This window comes from Sander vitreus, chromosome 19 (genome assembly GCF_031162955.1).
Source record: "Sander vitreus isolate 19-12246 chromosome 19, sanVit1, whole genome shotgun sequence".
Classification (NCBI taxonomy): Eukaryota; Metazoa; Chordata; class Actinopteri; order Perciformes; family Percidae; genus Sander; species Sander vitreus.
The window spans coordinates 11,777,875-11,794,694 of record NC_135873.1 but is presented as its reverse complement, the minus strand read 5'-3'; the positions used below and the strand labels follow the sequence as shown (position 1 = coordinate 11,794,694).

The 16,820-nt window shown below is 40.8% G+C and overlaps 1 protein-coding gene across 1 annotated transcript in view; it reads right to left on the bottom strand.

Annotated features, from left to right (window-relative positions):
• Nucleotides 1-2,522: 2,522 nt before the first annotated feature.
• LOC144534099 (protein phosphatase 3 catalytic subunit alpha) overlaps nucleotides 2,523-16,820 on the bottom strand; it is a 69,904-nt gene continuing 55,606 nt past the window's right edge. Inside the window, exons 9-13 of the mRNA XM_078275809.1 lie at nucleotides 14,536-14,661; nucleotides 13,423-13,494; nucleotides 10,633-10,717; nucleotides 10,003-10,100; nucleotides 2,523-3,210 (exon numbers count right to left, since the gene is read on the bottom strand). Coding sequence (XP_078131935.1) covers nucleotides 3,008-3,210; nucleotides 10,003-10,100; nucleotides 10,633-10,717; nucleotides 13,423-13,494; nucleotides 14,536-14,661 — 584 coding nt within the window. The 3' untranslated portion in view covers nucleotides 2,523-3,007. The remainder of the gene's footprint in view (nucleotides 3,211-10,002; nucleotides 10,101-10,632; nucleotides 10,718-13,422; nucleotides 13,495-14,535; nucleotides 14,662-16,820) is intronic.

The window sequence follows — 16,820 nt, the reverse complement described above, 5'->3', positions numbered from 1 at the left end:
ACATGCACACACACTGACCGCCATACATTTCAGATTCACCCCGTCCCATGCATTCATCAACAAAACAAACTTTATGTTACAAAGTGTTTGTTCTGATAATAATGATTGGAGCAGAGCAAGTCTTGACAGCCCAAGGGGGCTGCTCAAATACCAGCCAGGACATTTTTTACTATTCTTCATTGTTAAAATAGACAGAGCCTCCAGAAAGCACGGAGATGACCTCAGATGGGTCTCCATGCAGACTGTTGCACCGAGTTTCTATTTATGAGTTAGAGAACATGACTAAGGTATTTCTTGAAAAAAAAAAGAAGAAAAAAAAAAAAAAACATCTTCTCATTTCATGATCGTCATGGCTTTTGGATTCAGTTATGGACGCCGTGGACACGACACCAACAACAGGTTTTCTGCCACTGAGCATTAGCTTATGTTAATTTCCCTTCGACAATGTCTTTGTTTTAGTAAGTCTTCAGATTATCCCTCTGAGGCTGCAAAATCTAGCTACTGTTTTTTTAGGCCCTCCTGAAAAAAAAACAGGATGCCGGAGTTTACTTCCTTTCATTTGAGCATTGTGTTTGATTTCAGCTGAAGAGAAACACTTCAGAAACCAAGGACAAGAAAACGTAGGCTGCTAAGTTCAATTGTAGAGGTAAGTTTATGTTGAGTATTTTGTTTATTTGGCCAACTATGAGACCTTGATAGATCTTTAAGTATACTCACGTGCTTGAAGATTGGATGTTCATTTCTAAGAGGCAGAGGTGCCCTTGAATAAAAAATAAAATGTAAACCAATAAAAATATTATCTAAAACATCTTAGCCACATATGAGGAGCCAGCAGATCTTTGGCTCCTGTGTGTAGCTTGTGGAATCTTGGCTTAGTCTTCATAGTTTAATCAAAGAAGTCACTAAGGTTGATGAAGAGGAAACACCTTTGTTGCCGAACTGCCAAGGAGCATTTTCCCAGCTACATTTCTGGCCAGTCAATGCCAAATTGTTGAGAGGAACTGCAACAGCAGAGCAAACGCACTAAGACTCATTTACAGAGACTGAACTCCCAGCAGTGTAAGGATGAGCGCTTTATATGGAAAAATAGTATGTGTAGGGATTCTTAAAGCTCTTTTCGGGCATCTATCACCCCTCTCAACCTCTGAGGTGTGTCAGGAACTGGCTTACGGTTTGTTGTCACAGGTGTAAATGAAATATCGTGACTCTATTGTGTCTGTGGTTTCCTTGCACGTTAGAATTATGGGTGATGGCGAGTGCATTTCCTGTAATCTTGTTGGAAAACACAATCATGTAGCTCTATAATACTGCTTTATTCACTCATGATGCAGAGAAATGCCCAAAGGACAATGTGTATTGTGTATTTGATTTAACACACACACACACACACACACACACACACACACACACACACACACACACGAGAAGCGGACTCATTTCAAGTTGCAATTCATGCACAATTTTATTGAACAGTTATATAAAATACTTTTCATAGTTGCAAGTGCATGCCTCATCTGCCAACAGTTTTGAAGTTAAATTACAAAAGCAAGGCTTCATGTCGTGTAGTGAATTACTTGGGCACTTAAGCAGTTCTTAAAAAAGATCGAAGTTATTTTTTGTTTCATCTTAAAGTATTGAGCAGTATCAAACCTGTAACTGATATACAAAGCAGAGTTCCAAATAATAATAGTAATAGTAATAATAATAATAATAATCAAATTACACTTTCTGTGGCACATTTACAAAACAGAACTAAACTGATTTACCTGTTATATGACACAAATAGCTAACATGCATTTTTGAGTTACACATGTAACCACACACCTCACAAGAATTGTCAAACATGCTTAATTGGACTGTGTGCACTTACAAGCGCAGGTTAAAAATATGATTCCTCATCCATCTTAGATAATTAAATGCTTCAATTACAAAAGAAGTTGTAGGCATAGAGCATCATGGTGTTAATTGAAAGGATGCAGGTATACGTTTCCAGTATATGTTCACTAAAGCGCAATACGTTTCAAAACAGGCCTCCACAGCCAAGGTATTCAGATTTTCTATTTCCTTTGTTTGAGTTTTATAAAACATGCATAGGCAGAAACTTTGAAGTGTATTGTATTCTTTTTTTTACACAATATAGGTTCTCTACTTTTACTTTGTTCGCAATACTTAAAAAGAGAAAAATTAACACTCAATTCCAGCAAGCCACAATAAATCTACCCCAGCCCCACCCCCCCCGCCCGCCTTTCCAAAAGAGACAAAAAAATAAACATATTTGCAAATGATAGATAGGTAAATGTAAATTCCAGTTATGAAACTCAAGAAAATAGGTATTCATTACCGAGTTATTTAGCCATGATACAGAAAAATCAGGTCAAAGCACACACCAAAAGAACCTGAGGTAAGCATAATATGTACAAAACCATAAAACGTTCCATTATTTGGCATTTCGACAACATTGCAACATTCTTTTTAAGACTGCCTAATTAATTTCAGAGCTATTTTTATAAGAGTAGCAAAAAGTTATCAATAAATAGTCCTTATTTACTTTGTACACCCTTATATGTTAAAAACATTATCTCATGTTCTGTCCTTTTTAGTGCTGTATTTTTGTAAACGTACAATAGTTAGTAAGAAGTTACACGACTTTCCGTTTCGGTGTAAATGAGCAAGCGTCTTTCAAGAAATAAAATAATTCACCTTTAAGATCTCTCCATCCCTCGTCTTCTCTCTGACATACTGTGGTGCGGTGGAGACTCAAGCACAAGAAAGGCCTGGCTGTTCAGAAATGTGACCCGGCAATAACTTAGCAGATTTGACTATGAACTAATATTTTGAAGGCATATCCAAAAGACTAGAAAGTGAGATGTCTCCCCAGTGTGAGCCATAGATGCCCCCCCCCCTGCCCTCCACACTCCCTTTCATTTCCTTTACCCCTTTGACCCTTCTCTGCGTTGGCGGGTCGTGATGAAGCCCTGTCGGCCAAAGTGGCGCCTGCTGCCGGCCTTCACTGGATGTTGCTGCCACTGCTGGTGCTTCCCTTGGCGTCCGTGCCGTTGGTCTCCGAGGACAGGGCCTTGTTGAGCGAGTTGAGGCTGGCGTCTGAGGGCAAGGCGTCTCGCCGCGGCGGCATCCTCTCGTTGATGCGATCCAGACCCTTCGCCTCGGCGAAGCTGGTGATCTTGTGCTGGGGCGAGAAGCCTTTGATGGCTGTTGAGATGCAAGAAAAGGGAAGGAGAAAAAAAAAAAAAAACGGGGGAGAAATCAGGAGCGATTTTAGAGGGGAGAGATGAAATGATTTAAAAAAAGAATGGGGTCACACTTGCTCACATTCACGCACACATCACACGATTTGGCTTATCTTTGGTTAGGACTTGGTTCATGGAAGCGTTTGAACTGAGAAAACGACAACATATAGACGGCATCCGAGGCGCTGTTGGCTAATTCAACTGCAAGTCATCCATGAAAAATGAGTAACTGATGGGCTTGTTGACACAATAACTGCATCATGTTGATCCCTAAATACTTTACTTTAAAGGAACAGTTTTGTCATTTTGGCAAATACTCTTATTCGCTTTCTTAGGTCGAGTTGGATGAGAAGAATTCACGAAAATTTGCATATATATTGTAAACAGGGAAACTAGCTAGCCAGCTAGCCTGGCTCTGTGTCTGAACACAACTAAATCAGCCTATCAGCACCTCCAAAGCTCACTATTTAACATGGGAAATTGGGTTAGTGTAATCCGTAAAAAACAATGTGTAACAAAACATTTTTGCGACATTATGTGGAATTAAATGTGGCAAGGCGTAACACTTGAGTAGAAGCTAGCTAAGCTAAGATAAGGAGCTGTTGATCTTCTCATCTAACTCTATGCAAGGAAGTGAATAAGCACGTTCTCCAAAATGTCCACCTATTCCTTCAACTGGACACTTGTATGATGCACACATCATACTACTGTATTCATGAGGCTGAACTAAAACTTCAGCCGTTGAAGTAATTGTTTAAATGTGTTGCGTTTAGTATGAGCATTTATAACGGCATATATCGTACAGCATATTTGCATATTCATCATTGTGAGTTAAGTTAGTTAAGTAGTTTTAAAAAAACAGATCGAACGATTAATATAAAAGGATATAACTCATTTTTATGAAATGACAACACATTAACACCATTTATCAGAGTTTCAAAGTGATATAACTGCACCGACATAAGGATTAAATAATAATCCTCCTAAATCTATAGCGGGTGCTTCTGGAATCAGGGTCAGCAGGTTTTCACTGTGCCATCAATCCATGATTTAATCTCTTATCTGTGAAAAGACTTCTACAGTACAATACTGGACCATCTAATGGCCGTCTTGTTTTTGCTGTTTGGAAAATCTTAAAACATTGTATTGCTCATTAAAATGTGGCTCTTATTAGAGAATATCTTGACTAGGGCACATTTCAGAACACCTGAGGACCCCAAACATCCAGATCGCCCCATCACATCACAGATAAAAAAAGAAAATTCTAAAAAAGACAAAAAGGGAAGAAGGAGAATGATCAAAAGATACAAAAAAAAGAAAGAGGGGAGGAAAAAACAAGAACAAAACAAAAAACCACTTGTGTGGAGCCCACTGAGACATTCACTTCCACAAAATAGAACCACGTTGAGACTGAGCTCACGTACAGAGACACTACAGAGGGACTGGGGTGCTAACCACGTGTTTAGTCTGCTTGGAGCATGCAGCAATTAAGGGTTCACTGGAGGTTATGAGGGGTGGAGGTCACAATAGGATTTACATGGCAACAAGATTCAGTTGAACTGAATAATGGAATTAGAGGAAAAAATAAGAAATAAGGTTTATGAAAATATCACTGAGATGAATAAAACCAGGCTGATACAGATCCAATGGCATCACAGTTGTCAACTCAACACCTTTTATTCAATGGAATTTCTTTAGTTTTGCCTTTTTACTCAAATATTCAGCTTGATCGAGTTTCATTTCATAATTGCGTTACTTCCACCGTTCATAAAGGGCTGGGGGTCTTAATGGTAATAACAACTAGGGTTGCAAAGAAGACGACCCTTTACTAGAATGAAGGGGGGTGGGTGGTGGCATAACTTTAGACGACAAATTGGGGAGCGTGGAGAGGGGCATGATGGGTAGCGTAGTTGTGTTGCTGCATAGCACAGGTCAGACACAGGTTATTAGCAGCTCACAGGTAAGAACACGACACAACAGGGCCACAGAGGATCCACATGGAGAGGGAAGCAGAGACGTGTCTCCACACTACAATGGACTGCCCTCTATAGGGCTAAAGAGGAACTACCGGACAATTCCAACGTAAATAGCAGCTGGCAAACTACTATTTAGCTCGCAGTTGAGGTTGTTCTTGCGCCAAAGTCAGTAAATTTTTTCTACTTATTTTTTTATTTTTATTTTTTTTTAGGGAGAATCCAATTTGGATTTCTCTAAGCTTCCTGTGGAGCGTTTGTCTCTACTAATTCAGATTCAACTCGTGAGAAAACCGTAGTATTATTATATTAATACAACAGCAACAACAATGCACAACTGCTTCAGTTGTTTCAAAGGGGAAATGCCATCATAAGCTTTCACAGCAAGATTTTACTGCGTTGTGTGAGGGCAGAGCAGGGAGTACACTATCTTAGTCACAGTACAGTTAGGATGTTGAGTGATGGAAATTAAATACTTGTTTAGCTTTAGATAAGAGAACAAGGGGAACCTTTCACAAAACGTTATTAACATTTTACACAACTCTGCAGATTCCTTCTGTGTCCGTATTCTACAGGACATTAGGGTTGTGTACTCCTAGACACAACATCACAAATGTTGCATCTAGACAAGCTCTACCAAGCACTGCATGAGTTCTAGATACTGTTGGGGGTCTAGCTCTACTGGATACAGTAGGTTTGTCCAGCTGGTGCCTCTGGTATCTGGTAAAAACTCATAACAGCTGCCAGATGACCTGATGATGCCCCGTTATTTACACCTCCCACATTATGCGAGTGTGAATGTGCACTTCCTCAAGTGCAACCTCTTTCTTGAACCTGGATTGTCCGATAATCTTCCATGAAAGATGCATTAACAGTGATGTTTAAACTTCTGAAATGAAAAGCATAAAGTATCGCTATATTGGTGTTAAGGCACGTTGACTAGGAAAAGCTAAGAAGAATAACCTGCAAATGGTTCGTAGTATTTGCTTTGCACTCACTCAAAACCACAGTGTGAGTTTGAAAATCTGTGCTATGAAAGCCATTCCCCGTTAAAACATTGTGTGACCACAGGATTTCCTAATTACTTACTTCTTTTTCTCCGTTAATACTATGACACATTTTGTTAGCCCAAACACCCAACACCAAGCACCAGCGAGATGAATGAAAACCCAGCGGAGCCCCCTGTCTATTGCCATGAAAAAGCAACAGGAGAGGGCAGCCAGACCCATTTACCTTCATCAGCCTCAATAGCTTCAATAGTAGCTGAAGAGAAGAGGGGGGTTGCAAAACGAATGAGAGAAGTGAGCAGAGGAGTTCAGTTTGTCCTAGGAACAACTCAATAAGCAGCAAAGACAGCCAATGCCGACAACAAAAGGTTAACGTCATCTCCACATTTTATGACAAAGGACACATGGATGTTAGCGAAGAGGGGAAAAGGATGAGGGAGAGGAGAGGGGTGAGCCTTAGCTTTGTGATGAGTTCCAGATCTGTAAAGGGAAGGTGACACGTTTGTGGCAGCGAACGACCTCGTGGAGAGGATTGCATCCTTGAGGTGCTTTGAAAAAGTCTGACATGGTCTGACAAACGGATCAATGTGGTGAGAGTAAAGAAAATGAATACTGCGGGGACGGACATTGATGGCAAAAAACAACACGTTAAAGCTGGGAGTATATTAGTTCTTTACTATTATGCAATTAAGAGCATACATAGAGAAGGGAGAGCTGAAATAGGACGAATGGAAAACAGGAATAAGGTTTAAGTGCATGTGTGATTGTGGAGGTTTATGGCTGTGGCTTTAACTGTTGAAGATGTAGAATCCAAGCGCTGTAGACACATGGAGCAGCATTACTGTTGTGTTGTGTGCAACATGAAGCAGCATCTGGAACTGCGGGATATTGCATCTTTTGATATGAAATATCAAAAATGCTGGCTTACTTTTGTGAAGTGCGAGGGAGGAGAAAAATGAAAAAAACCTTTTGGCGTTTTAACCACTTACCAATTTCTTACAGTCATCCTTGAGCTTACAAATTCACATACAGTGCAATTGTGTAAAATCAGCTTTACACAGACGACAGGGATGAGGCAGAAGGCGACAGCAAAGTAACGGCTGTACAGTACAGTACTGAAGACTACAGCACATACAGTACTACCATGGGGATGAGAACAAATTACGAAAAAGGCACGAGAGCAACAAACTGTAAACGGAATGGTGGATGGAGTCAACATTACAGTAGAAGCACACTGGCGTCTGCTTAAAAGGGAGGGGAGCAATGTGATTCTACCAATGTTGCAACAGGAATCTCTGAACATCACTCTACCTTCACGGGGGTTCTCTTAAGTGTCAGCTGCTTCCAAATTAGCATCAAAACAAATACTCTAACTTTTAGCGTTCATATCCTCACCCTTAGGACCACCATTGTTAAGCAGGTCATCAGGAGAAACGCACTTTTCGAGTTGCTAGTGTGTTAAGTGGTTTCAAACCCCTTATAGAAGTCCAGAAATACAGCAAATGTTGAGCTAAAAGCCATTTAATAAGGATGCTATTTATTTTTCCGTGTCTACTACACATTTTTATTGGAGATTCTCCACCTATGAATATAGAGTTAGAGCCGTAGCTTTCTTTATGTGACCCTGAATGTAAAAAATAAGGCCAAAGTAGTCCCAGTCTTTTCAGCCTAAATCAGTGGGGCTGATATAGAGGAGAGCATCCCATCCTTCCTAACTGAGATGCGCAGAATTGCCAACTTTGTCCAGATGCTATTTTGTTCCAATTTGGCCACTTCCCCTCCCACAGGAGGTCACAAATCAAAACTCAGAATGCAATTTCAAACAGGCCCTAGTTTAGCTTCTGTTACATGATTTGTGGAAACAACGAGAATTTCTTCTGCTGCCTGCAGCTTAGAATTCCCCGTCATTCTATCGGCCAACTGCATCTAACAAAATCACGTGAATGTCATGTGTTAAAGCTTAAGCTGAGTGGCCTTTAAAGTGAAACTATGGAACTTTTGAAATTATTTTATTTCTAAATTATTTCATGTTAGAAATAAAAACGTTGAGTTCATCAGCGATAAACCACTCTTGCTCAAGTCCATCAAAGTTAGGGGTTTTGCTGCTACTTGAGAAGCTTCCAGTGGCTTATGTTAGCAAACTTTATACAACTTGTGATTCTAGTGCATGCTAGAGTATAACAGACTGTAAAAAAATGGTCTTCTTTTAGCTTTTACCATTTTCCCATGGTTTGAAGTTTTAGCAAATGTTAAACACGCTGGCTTTGAAGTAAAGACGTACCTATTCTTATAAAGTGATAAATGCGTATTTAGGAAAGTGCCAGCTGATGTGTGAGAACCTGTGAGAGGAGAGGGTTGTTTGGATTTCTGCTTTATTTTGTAAAGGAAAGGCAGACAGCTGCTATCCCCCTTTCATTCACAGTTGCTTGTGTCAATTCCAATTCATCCTTTGAATCGCAGAGAGTCCAGCGTCTATCCCAACGGAGCGCTGCTGAGATCCACAACACTAGCACTCAAATTTGGACAATAAAAAAAATGACCATTACTGTCAGGAGTCAAGTAAATTTGAAATGTGTTTGTAAAGACGGGGTTTTTTTTGTTGTCCAGAAAGCCTTTACTTCCACGCTGCAGCTGCTTGTCAAACTTATTTAGGGAGTGTTTGGAATTCAACATAAGAGGGTGGACTGAACTCTAAACTTGTCTCACAAAAAAAAGGAAGGAAAAAAAAAAAAAAAGAACACAACAGAATACTTGCACAACCGATTATACCTGCAGTTTCTAGAAAGAAAGGAGAAAGAAAAAGATACAGGTGATATTTGAGATAAAACCAGTGGAATACAGAAAGAGACGGGGAGACAGGGTATTAAAGCGAGACATCAGGAGGGAGACACATTAGAGAAGACAAGGGACAAAGAAAATCTGCTGAATGTATCTGGTACTGTTTTGGGAAGAGGAGACTATCTATGGGAAATATAATTCTATTGTCATTTATCCAGGAAAGAATACAACCTAAAACATGAATGTATAGCAAGGATACTGAGTGAAGCTGACAGAAACATTTATCTACACTTAACAGTATTACTCTAATGGCGTTTTTCCATTACATGGTACCTGCTCGCCTCGACTCTACTTATTTGTTTTTCCATTATGAAAAAAAGTCCCTGGTACCTGCCGACAGGTACTTTTTTTAGTTTCACCTCCGTCGAGGTTCCAAGTGAGCTGAGGCGATACCAAAAGGTGACGTGAAAACCTGCAGACTACTGATTGGTCAGAGAGAACTGTCACTAATCACAGCGTCATCATCGCTAGCGACAGACAGGGGTGTCCTGAACAAACCCGCCATTTTTAAATAGTTTAGCCAGCGGTGGTTTTTTTGCTGCCTCCAGCTTCTTTTGAAACAAAATTTGTCTTCTGGCTGTGGCAACGTGTGTGTGTCGCGTTAGGTCACGGCAGTTTCTTGCTTGCCACGCTCGCCTCACGCACGAGGCGGCACTAAATCTGCAATGGAAAATGGAGGACGGGGCACCGCGGCCGAGTCGAGTCGAGCCGAGCAGAGCTGGTACTAACAGTGGGTAAGCGCCATAAGGCAGCAATTTAAAGTTTGTGGACCATCACTGAGGGAAAAGGGGAAAAAGTCTGTATATACAGTTTCCCCTGAACACTGAGCTAGCACTTTATTCAGGGGATTGCTGCGTGAGGGGAATTTCTGTGTGTGTGAGAATCCGTTCTGGGGGCCAAAGCTGGGGGTCTCGGGGTACTTAGTGACAGTCTTACCATTCTGCAGCTTTTCTTTGCCACCGGACAACACTCCGCTTGGTAGCATGCCTGTTGGGGTCAGTCCCTTCAGCGTCAGCACGCTCTCACTCTCCTCTCTGAAATATCAACACACAAATATACACATTATTTACTAGGTATTACTTCCTTGATGCTCATTTTATATGTAAAACAATCAGAAATATGTCTTTTGGACAATCTAATACTGACTTATTGGCAAACAGTCTCTTATTTACACATCCAGCAGACACGTAGCAACAAGTCCGATATTCACTCTTCTTTTAGCTCTCTTTTGGTCTCCACCAACACCTGAGGGGAGTATGTGGCTCTCTAGCGGCTAAGTGCTCCACTATGGCCGCAAGCTAGTTGCTGATGTTGTCTGTTATTTGGTGCAGGTTGTGTAGAGTGAGTTTACGATGAGAGCAGTGAACCAAAACAGTAAAGTTGCGGGCTGTAAAACCAAATGATCTGTAGAGCTGAGGGGAACTGCAGAGTTGGGCGATAATTCTCTGTGGTTCGTCAGTAGTGCAGCTTTAAATATTTAATTAAATCTCTTGTAATGGCATAGTATTGAAGCTAACGGGACGATGGTAGAACATACAGGACACAAGGGAGTTTTGTCTTGCATACCTGAGCACAGAAAATACCCTGGCCATCTTGCCAATGGCGCGGATCTTGTTTCGGATGACCTCCTTACGGGCAGAAGCTGTAGCACCTGGAGGGGTCAGAGGTCAGACAAACTGTGACTGGTGCATACTAAACCGTGTCCTGTGGACGTGTAGATGGCATTATCTGTGTGTACTATAACATTTAGTAAATGCGCTAAGACAGAGCGAGTCTTTTGGACTATAAGTTGTATCCAGAAGTGCATCAGACGAACACGATGCAAACACAGTGTGGTTATTGAAGCCCAAGTTCAGCTCATACGAAATAGTTTAAATCCACACATCACAACAACTGAGTAACTCTCACCATTCAATGCACTCATGCTGCCCGTTTGTATTGTTCCGCTAGTCGTGTTCAATTAAAGTCCCTTTAACTCCTACATATAATTCTCCCCAGGCAGAACCTGCACTACTAAACCTTGTTACATCATCTGTAAATGGCCCTTGTCTTTTCAGCACGTTGGATGAGCACACTATATGAATTTTCCTGTGCTGTGTTATGGTTGCGGAGACTCAAACAGGAATTTTCCTGGACTGGAAAACAAAACTTTGTTTGTTGTTGCAGAATAACAGTTTCAAGGCCCCGGGGAGCCAGCTTGTAAAATGCATGAAGTATGAAGGATGGAAATGAAGCTGATGTGTGGTGAAAGGTTGGGTAAAGAAAGGAGCTGACAGTCTGATGTCTTCCTCTCATCCTCCGTTGAATACACTTTAAAATATGTTTCTCCGCAGGATTAATCCCCAGTAGTAGCATTGCTTATTTTAATGTGTACAACAAATACCTTACTTTACTAATGAGAATGACCTTCCTGGAAATCTTTTTGTGTCCATTTGTCAGATTTGGCCTTACAGTAGCTGAAGCAGGAGCATGTAACTGTAACATTACTGACACGTCTTTGTGAATAATTAAAAAGAGATCAATAGAAAGACTTAGTAGTTGTGTTAGAAGGTGCTTTAAACAGTGCCGTTAGTTGACAGACTTCTGAAACGCAGAAAGCAAGCACCGGACAAAAGTCTATCTACCTCGGCACACACCATTACAGCTAATGTCTGTACCTTTTTTGGGGGTATATATTAGCTGTCCTTCTCATGAAACACCCCCAGAAGAGAAGACAAGAGAAAGGACAGAGAGATCAGTGGATGGCAGTAGAATGTAAGAGGAGGTGGCGGAGAGTGGGCAGACGGCGAAATAAGAGGCAAGAAAGCACAACAAGTGTAAAGAAAAGCGATGCCTTGAACACAAAACTCTGGAACACATAGAAAAGAGAAATTAGATGTAGGTAAACCAAGGTAGTGACAACATCACAGCATGAGATAGATAGATAGATAGATAGATAGAGAGAGAGAGAGAGAGAGAGAGAGAGAGAGAGAAAGCAAAAGAAATAGGTGAAAAAGTAGTGAGGTTTGAAATAACATAATGGCAATTGGAAACCATGGAAACAATAGCAGATAAAGAGCAGGGCACCAAAATAATTATAAGGTCACAGAAAACAAGATCATGAGAGAGAAAGAGAAAGGAAAGAACATCTGAATCTGAATGTTAACATGGTGAAAATAAACTTAATATAAGAGTTGAAATGGCTGCAAACCTGGAAAAGATGAGCGTAAGAGGAAACAGAAAAATCAAAGTGAGGAAATGTGAAAACAAGGTAGATCAACTAAAAGCACTGAGTGAATAAGTTGGTGGAAAATCAGGAGATGTTAAAGGACGGCTAATTATTTGAGGGACGGTATAGTGTGTGAGTTGTGCCACTGTCCAAATCAATACATTTGAGTGGAGTTTTAATACAAATTTGAATGTAATCTGCAATTGAATGCCACTCCTCAAGATGTTTATACAATGATAAAAGGTAGAGTAGTAAGACTAGTACAAGTACAACTTCTTACAACATAAGACAGTCATCTGAAATTGAAAATGTATTTTGAAAAACCTGAAACCCAAATAAGCAAGTAAAAAAACTAAACTATTTTTCAAACTAATGCACAGACAGTATGGATAACATAACATAATATAATTCAGATTCAGAAGACATTTAAATGTTGCTACTCGTGCAACTCTTACACAATGTACATGTACTTTTCTCTTCAATTAGCTGAAGGAGAAGGTAGCAATATATATGTTTTAAAAAGTTTAAAATATGGTTGAAACCTGGCGATAGCCTGACACTCCACCCCTGGGTGCCGTTTACAGAGTCAAACTGTGTGCATTCGTAAACACAAAGAGAGAGAGAGGGAGGAGGAGGGGGGAAGGACTGGTGAGATAATTTCCTGTTTGGCAGTAAGAGGTGGGGCAGGCAGAGGGAAACTAGTCACCTCATTGTAGATAAGCTGTGACCCGTGACAGATGGAGGACTTTAGTTTGCCACTATTATATGATGATAAAAAGCTTTAATACTGTATGACCAACTGTGCTGTTTCAGACTTTGTCAGGATTCGCTGATACCCTGGGTACCTAAAGGAAATACTTTTTTAATCTGATGTGTTTTTTGATTTGGCTTTGCTGTTAAAAAACGACTTAAAATGCAATATATTTGAACTGAATGTTCTGAAAATAGAGCAGAGCAGCCACGGTACGTGCAAAAACACCAGGAATGAGAGTGTGTGTGTGTGTGTCTGTGTGTATGAGATGTGGAGTGAGAGTGTGTGTGTGTGTGTGTGTGTGTGTGTGTGTGTCTGGTACTCCTATTAGCAGATGGCTCCCTCTGGTGGAGCTAAAGCAAACTGTAGTGTTGTGGTGGCTGTCTGCTGTGCTTACCGTCCAGCTCCTCATCAGTCGTCAGCTCATCATTGGAGCAGATGCTCAATACGTTCACTAGCATCTCAGTCACTGTAAAGAAATCAGAAAACATATATTTTACAACTTTTGCCATACCAACTGAGTTGTAAGTGCATGTATTCCACCTTTTGAGTGTTCCTAGCCATAACAGAGTAATGTGGTGGTAAGATTCCCCGGAGGTGAGCCCCTCCACCCACCCACACCCACATTCTAACCATTTATTTATGTCCACATGAAGAAAAATGGTACAGGGACACAAATATTACAGATGCAGTACAATAAATACGCAAACTCATGGACCAGTGGCATGAAGCAGGTCTTCACAATAATCTATAAAACACCCACCCACACACCAGTGAGCAGTGTCCAACAATGCTTGAAATGGCCCTGTGCGGAAGGGTCACACCCAAAATAGGCTTCCTGGAGTGAGTGCATCAGTGATGATTATGTGTGATTCATTGACACAGATATGACATTGGCCTAAAAACTAAATGTCTGCAACAATCTTCACGGCAGTAAGAGAATGCAAACCTTTGCTCATGTTTAGTAGCCTGGGTAAACCCTGACAAACATCTGGCAAATTTGAGATTTAAGTCAGTCTGGCGAAGAGCCCATTCAAACCCATTTCCAGGCGGGCTTTACACCAATCACAACCGTTGAGGCGGGCTTTACGCGATGACGATAGCACAGCGACGGCGATTTACAGACTCAACATGAATGTCAACATGTCACCCGGATCGTTGGTCTGATTGGTTGGACTATCCAATGCGCCCTCGAGGCATTTGAGCGGCGTCCGTTGGTGACGCCCCTTTGGAAATGAACTGTCAATGAACCTTTCCCAGACCCACTCTCAGTTACAACTGAAAAGGGTCTGGTGTCAACCAGGCTACATGTTGAGTTTTATGCACTGTAATTGAGTATACTGCTGAGTACTGACTCAGGAAACTGAATGTTTATTACAACTCAATGGTGCAAACATTTGGTAAAACTGCTTGTCCTCAATGTTCTCATTTGTTGTATATAACATCAAAAGCGTACTGAGAAAAGTATGTGCATGCGTGTGTGTTTGTGTGTGTGTGTGTGTGCACTCACCCTTCTCTCCAACGAAGGGCAGGGACCAGGTGAAAACGTCCATGAAGTTGGGCAGCCAGTAAGGGTGAGGTGAGCAGTTGAACTGCCGGATGTTCATCACGTTGTTCTCGTACTTCAGCACAGCCGCTGGGGTGGGTGAGGAAAGACGAGGAAGGTAGTTGTTAAAATATGTCCAAATGTGTAAGGTTAGATATAATGACATTCTGCTTTCTCTCTGGTCCCTGGACACACAAGATGAATAGTCACAAAAAGCTGTGTCTGAGAACATCCAGATTTCCCATGGAAGTGACCCTGACAAGAAACTACTACATGTCCTGTTTGACTGTGTGTGTGTGTGTGTGTGTGTATGTGTATGTGTATGTGTGTGTGTGTGTGTGTATGTGTATAACAATACATGTTGAAACTTGTGACGTTTCAATTTCCTTCAGATATTACACAGCAGTCTGAAATCAATACTCAAGTCCATATTTCAACAGACCAAGAGAAAGCATCAGATCTGAGTCATTTCCAGGTCCATTTCCAGCCTCCATCCGGTTCCAAACCACCACTTAGAAATACTGTGTGGTCTCAGCAGCTTCACATACCAAGGTACATATCCCTCTGTCGGTCCAACATGTTATTAGCCCGGAGAGTTACCCACAAAGTACTCAGGCTAAAATACCAAGAAAGAGGGATGGTTGTTGGAGAATACCACTATCCGAGGAGCCAACAGGATGCACATTAAACGGAGACATCCAAATAATGGTTTTGGAAATACGATTTGAAAACAAAAAAGAAGACCAAGATATTCTCCACTTGTAAATAAATACACTTTTAATTAACAGTCATTTTGAGGTTTGTTAAGCCATTCCCTGAGGGGGCTGAAGGATTTATTCTTTAATTATTAAAGGGAACAATGCCACATTAATAAACACTTTGAGTTTTAATCTCAAAAGTTCTTGGCTGTTTTTGTTGTTTTCCTTTCCTGGTTAATGATTCATTAGCTGCAGGTGCTGTGCAGACTTGTGACAAAACAAAATCACCACTTGCTACAGAGTGCCATTTGGCTAAACAAAAAAATCGAGAAAAAGTGTATGTAACTCAGATGCTGTCAGTCAACCTCTGGGTGATGACAGTGGATAGAAGGATCCGGTATAAAACTACCTACACAAAGACATTTTTAAGGTGATGTATTAACATTCGCATTTTTGTCAATCTCTCACTCTGACAGAAGGACTAATATATATGCAGACTTGCAAACTGAGATGTGTAAATTGAGACTCTAAAACAGCACAAGCATCAAAATGAAGGTAACCAGGGTTTAGGCTAAAAAAAATCAAAATCAATCACCCTTTTCCCCACTCTGGAACATTTCCTCTGTGAATTGACCACCCCTAGTAAGCATGTCTGTCATTTACAGGATTGGATACATGAATAAAATCACAGAAACACATGGCTCAGCAGTTGGGCTCTATAGGCTTAGCACTTTTCATTAGTTAACAGAAACCATCAATTTCTGGCGAGGCGGGAAGGAGAGAGTAACCAGAGACAGGAAGCTAAGGTAATCATGGCTCAGGTGATCATAATAGATTGCTATTATGGTCACTGTATGACGATCATTTCCCAGGCAATCTGACTATGAGTAGCTACTGCCCTGCTTTTGCCATCATTAAATAAAGTACATATCAGAGAAGAGTCAGCTAATCATACTTTGAAAATATTTTGAATTATTCAAGCAGTTATATTAATTAACTGGCGCAATAACCATATCGGGAAAGGCTGCGACATATCTCTAAAGACACTCAGAGATTTTTTTCTGTTGGTTGAAAGAAAATATCAGTAGAAAACTGCACTTTAAAATTCATTCTTTTTTTAGTGGTGCCTTTTATATTAGATTCAATGTTTCGCAAGTAATATCATTATCGCAATATTCAATGTTATCGTATATTGTTCTCATATCGCGCAGCCCTAAATTCCAGCTTGCTGACAGGAGGCGTATAAAGTATTTCGTAAATATTTTGTATATGGCACAAAGCATATATATAAATATCAATTTATGTTACAGAGCGCCTGATCATAATTGTCTCTGTGCCCTGCTGACATAGAAACCACCTTCTAAACACTGACCACAGCACGGCCCGTGTGACCTCACCCATGATTAAGGCACGGTGTGAACTTGGGTGCTGAGGAAAACATGAGAGCCACCCAACATAAATATATCCATGCTGTATATAGAGGGCCCAGCCTCTCACATACATGAGGCCAGTCTGGTGGCCCAGACCCAGGGAAAGCCGACACCGTGGCTG